The sequence below is a fragment of the Borostomias antarcticus genome (genome assembly GCF_949987555.1).
Source record: "Borostomias antarcticus genome assembly, chromosome: 17".
In the NCBI taxonomy this organism is placed as follows: Eukaryota; Metazoa; Chordata; class Actinopteri; order Stomiiformes; family Stomiidae; genus Borostomias; species Borostomias antarcticus.
In genome coordinates, this window is record NC_140250.1 from 1,459,204 (window position 1) to 1,464,203 (window position 5,000).

Sequence of the window (5,000 nt, forward strand, 5' to 3'; positions counted from 1 at the left end):
GAGAGAGAGAGAGGAGAGAGAGAAGAGGGAGAGAGAGAGGAGGAGGAGAGGAAGAGAGAGGAGAGGGAGAGAGAAGAGAGGGAGAGAGAGAGAGAGAGAGAGAGGAGGAGAGAGAGGAGAGGGAGAGAGAGGAGAAAGAGAGAGAGGAGGAGAGGGAGAGAGGAGGAGGAGAGGGAGAGAGAGAGAGAGAGAAGAGGAGGAGGAAGAGAGAGAGGAGGAGGAGAGGGAGAGAGAGAGGAGAGGAAGAGAGAGAGGAGGAGGAGAGAGAGAAGAGGAGGAGAGGAGGAGGAGAGGGAGAGAGAGGAGAGGAAGAAAGAGGAGGAGAGGAAGAGAGAGAGGAGGAGAGGGAGAGAGAGAGGCCGCCCACCTGTCCAAGGAGCCGTACATGACCTTGAGCGTCCTCACGACGCCCCCTAGCACGGTCTGCAGGTACAGCAGAGGAACCCTGGAGAGAGAGAGAGGAGGAACCGCTCAGGTTTACACTACAGGCCCCCGGAGCTCCGGGAAAGACTACAGAACTACAAAAAACTACAGGTCCCAGACCTCTCAGCGGGCAGGCCGATGACCAGCAGGTTGTTGCTCTCCTTCCAGTAGCCGACGTGGACCAGGTGCTTTTTCAGCAGCAGGGAGGAGCTGAGGGAGAGAGGGAGAGAGAGGGAGGGAGAGGGAGGGCGGGGGAGAGAGAGAGGGAGGGTGAGAGAGAGAGGGAGAGAGAGAGGTAGAGAGAGGGGGAGAGAGAGAAAGAGAGAAGGAGAGAGAGGGACAGAGAGGGAGGGGGAGAGAGAGGGAGGGTGATTGAGAGGGAGAGAGAGAGGTAGAGAGAGGGGGAGAGAGAGAAAGAGAGAAGGAGAGAGAGGGACAGAGAGGGAGGGGGAGAGAGAGAGGGAGGGTGATAGAGAGGGAGAGAGAGAGGTAGAGAGAGGGGGAGAGAGAGGGAGTGAGAGAAAGAGAGAGAGAGAGGGAGAGAGTACAGAGGTGAAATGGAGCGCAGAGAAAAAGGGGGATGAGAAAAACAGAAAGAGGGTAAGAAAAATATGTGCATGAGAGAGAAAGACGGAAGACGGAGATCAAATCAAAGAGGCCCTGGAGGACCTGAGAGGCCCTGGAGGACCTGAGAGGCCCTGGAGGAGCCGAGGGGCCCTGGAGGACCTGAGAGACCCTGGAGGAGCCGAGGGGCCCTGGAGGACCTGAGAGGCCCTGGAGGAGCTGAGAGGCCCTGGAGGAGCCGAGGGGCCCTGGAGGAGCCGAGAGGCCCTGGAGGACCTGAGGGGCCCTGGAGGACCTGAGAGGCCCTGGAGGACCTGAGAGGCCCTGGAGGACCTGAGAGACCCTGGAGGACCTGAGGGGCCCTGGAGGACCTGAGGGGCCCTGGAGGAGCTGAGAGGCCCTGGAGGAGCCGAGGGGCCTGGAGGAGCCGAGGGGCCCTGGAGGACCTGAGAGACCCTGGAGGAGCCGAGGGGCCCTGGAGGAGCCGAGGGGCCCTGGAGGACCTGAGAGACCCTGGAGGACCTGAGGGGCCCTGGAGGACCTGAGAGACCCTGGAGGACCTGAGAGACCCTGGAGGACCTGAGAGACCCTGGAGGACCTGAGAGACCCTGGAGGACCTGAGGGGCCCTGGAGGACCTGAGGGGCCCTGGAGGACCCTGGTTACCTGATGATCTGGCCCCCGGTGACGTTCTCCAGCATGTCACACAGGGTCAGGAAGATGCCCCTCACCCCCTTCAGCTGACTGGACGCTCCGGACACGGGATACTGGTAGAGGATCTCCTGCTGTGGACGCACACACGCGCACAGCACACACACACACGCGCACACACACGCACACACGCACACACACACACGCGCACACACACACACACACACACACACACACACACACACACACACACACACTTAAGGCAGGGTTCTCTGCGTTGTCTTTGATGTTAGTATTCCCCCCGAGAGGGGGGCTGTGAGCGTGCTTTTTTTTACCAACAAACTTCTGCCATAACCACGCCCCCGCGAGTTTTCATTGGACACCCTAACCCTAACCCTAACCCTAACCCTAACCCTAACCCTAAACCTAACCCTAAACCTAACCCTAACCCTAACCCAATGAAAACTCGCGGGGGCGTGGTTATGGCAGGAGTTGGTTGGTAAAAAAAATCACGCGGGCTGTGAGGGTCAGGGGGGGGGGCCTTATCGCCGTGGTAGGGAGAAAAAGGCGAGTCCGGGATCTGTGTCAAAACACACACACACACACACACACACACACTAACCACAGACCATCAGTGCACATGAAAACAAACATGCGCATTACCCCAAACGGATGTGTGTGTGTGTGTGTGTGTTTTGACACAGATCCCGGACTCGCCTTTTTCTGTTTGGAACGCAGCCCACCTGAGCACTAAATTGAACGCTGCCCTTTTTCCCTACTCTGCAATCAGCCGACGCCTGAAATCAAAGCTGCCAAACTGGTACGCCGGCCTACACTGTCATTAGGTGAAACGAGCCTCACACACACACACGTGCCCACACACACACACACACACACACACACACACACGCGCGCAGTAGAGGAACCTCCCACCCAGCCGGCCGCAGGGAAGAGGTCAGTGTGTCCATAAAGACCGGGTCTGAAATAAGAGCCGTCTTGACCACGGAGCAGGAAACATGGGTCTGGATGAGCGCTCCGCAGCGCGCCGGCCGCTGGCCCACGCCGTTAGGACCGCCTCGGGGGGCAGAACGCAACTCAAGGATTTAGAGTTTATTGAAGACATGGATGCGCTTGTGTTACGGCCTAATTTACAGGGAGGAATTACGAGGAGCTTCGCGTCGAAATGGAATTGCCCCCGGGGACGGTATCAAATGAAAAGTGAAATCCTGTTGAATTGATGAAGCTATTAGAGTTAGTAACAGACTTCTCTTGTTTGTTCCTGGTTCTGTTTCTGGTTAAGTATGAATAACCCGGAAGGTTCTGGAAGCTAAAGAGGGTGGGAGGGCTGTTTAGAGTCTGCTCTGTGTCAGGGGGCAGAGGGAGGGAGGAGAGAGAGGAGGAGGAGAGGGAGAGAGAGAGGAGGAGGGGAGAGAGAGGGAGAGAGAGAGGAGGAGAGAGAGGGAGGAGGAGAGAGAGAGGGAGAGGAGGAGGAGAGAGAGAGGGAGAGAGAGGAGGAGAGAGAGGGAGGAGAGGGAGAGGAGAGGAGAGGGAGAGGAGGAGGAGAGGGAGAGAGGAGGAGGAGAGGGGGAGAGGAGGAGGAGAGAGAGTGAGGAGGAGGAGAAAGAGAGAGGAGGAGGAGAGGGAGAGAGATGCCGCCCACCTGTCCAAGGAGCCGTACACCGCAGCTGAGAAGCAGCAGAGCCATTGGTCAGTTCCATATAAATACTAAGACGGCGTTCGATGACACGCTGAAAGACCGCGCCTGGTGACGCAGCTTGGCTCGCTCGCCCCTTTTTACAGGGTTTCAGAGAGCGGTTCCACAAGGGCACACGCTTCAACTCCAACGCTTTTTAAAACTGGACTCAATACCATCATTTTAAAAAGTTCAAGTCCATGATTATGCACCATTGTACATCTGTCTGTAACTGTTTTAGTATATCTTAACATTTTTTACTATTTTTCTATTGAGTTTATCCATTTATTTATATCGTTTTTATATACCTTCCTGTGTGTCTGTCCCTTTTGTTGTTGTTGTTGTTGATGTATTGTTGGCTCGTCGAGGGCAGCCTCAGTGCCTCTCGAGCTTAAACAAAGGTTTGAATAAAGGTCAAGAGGCCGCTCTTTTTATAAATGTATTTTTGAAGCTGTGTTATTTGAGGGAACTGACCCTTTAACCCCGGGGGAGAGACTGACCCTTTAACCCCGGGGGAGTGACTGACCCTTTAACCCCAGGGGAGAGACTGACCCTTTAACCCCGGGGGAGTGACTGACCCTTTAACCCCGGGGGAGAGACTGACCCTTTAACCCCAGGGGAGACTGACCCTTTAACCCCGGGGGAGACTGACCCTTTAACCCCGGGGGAGAGACTGACCCTTTAACCCCGGGAGAGACTGACCCTTTAACCCCGGGGGAGAGACTGACCCTTTAACCCCAGGGGGAGAGACTGACCCTTTAACCCCGGGGGAGAGACTGACCCTTTAACCCCGGGGGAGAGACTGACCCTTTAACCCCAGGGGGAGAGACTGACCCTTTAACCCCGGGGGAGAGACTGACCCTTTAACCCCGGGGGAGAGACTGACCCTTTAACCCCAGGGGAGACTGACCCTTTAACCCCAGGGGAGACTGACCCTTTAACCCCGGAGGAGAGACTGACCCTTTAACCCCGGGGGAGAGACTGACCCTTTAACCCCGGAGGAGAGACTGACCCTTTAACCCCGGGGGAGAGACTGACCCTTTAACCCCAGGGGAGAATGACCCTTTAACCCCAGGGGAGACTGACCCTTTAACCCCGGAGGAGAGACTGACCCTTTAACCCCGGGGGAGAGACTGACCCTTTAACCCCGGGGAGAGACTGACCCTTTAACCCCGGGGGAGAGACTGACCCTTTAACCGCGGACGGCGCTAACCCCGGGGGAGAGACTGACCTCCTCCAGCGCCGAGTCGGAGTCCAGCTTGAGGGACAGGTACATGACGACGTGGGGGACGTGTCCCAGGGACATCTGCAGCTCCGCCGTGTCCTCGCCCCAGAGGAGACGCACCAGCTGGCTGACCGGCGGGGCCGGCCGGGGCCCGGGGGGGCAGGTCGGATCGGCTGGGTCCGCCGGATCGCCCTCGCCAGGGCCGGCCGTCTCCAGGGTCAGCTTCACCTGGGGGGGGGGAGGGGGGGGGAGAGAGAGAGAGAGAGAGACGGAGAGGCGGAAAAAGGGGGAGGGAGAGGGAGAGGGAGAGGGAGAGGGAGAGGGGGAGAAAAAAGAAAGAGTTATCCGAACCGGAAACCCCTAGTCATCATCCGTCTTTTCGCTCCGCCGCGTTCGACCGTGTTTTCCTTCGCACCTCCAGCCCGTTCAGAGGGGGCTGTGGGTTT

At 57.7% G+C, this 5,000-nt stretch overlaps 1 protein-coding gene across 1 annotated transcript in view; it reads right to left on the reverse strand.

Moving 5' to 3' along the window:
* Positions 1-5,000, reverse strand: part of intu (inturned planar cell polarity protein) — a gene marked incomplete at its 5' end in the record, with an annotated part of 22,743 nt that overhangs the window by 8,550 nt on the left and 9,193 nt on the right. The window contains 4 exon segments of the mRNA XM_084451778.1: positions 368-445; positions 544-633; positions 1,652-1,770; positions 4,561-4,782. Coding sequence (XP_084307904.1) covers positions 368-445; positions 544-633; positions 1,652-1,770; positions 4,561-4,782 — 509 coding nt within the window.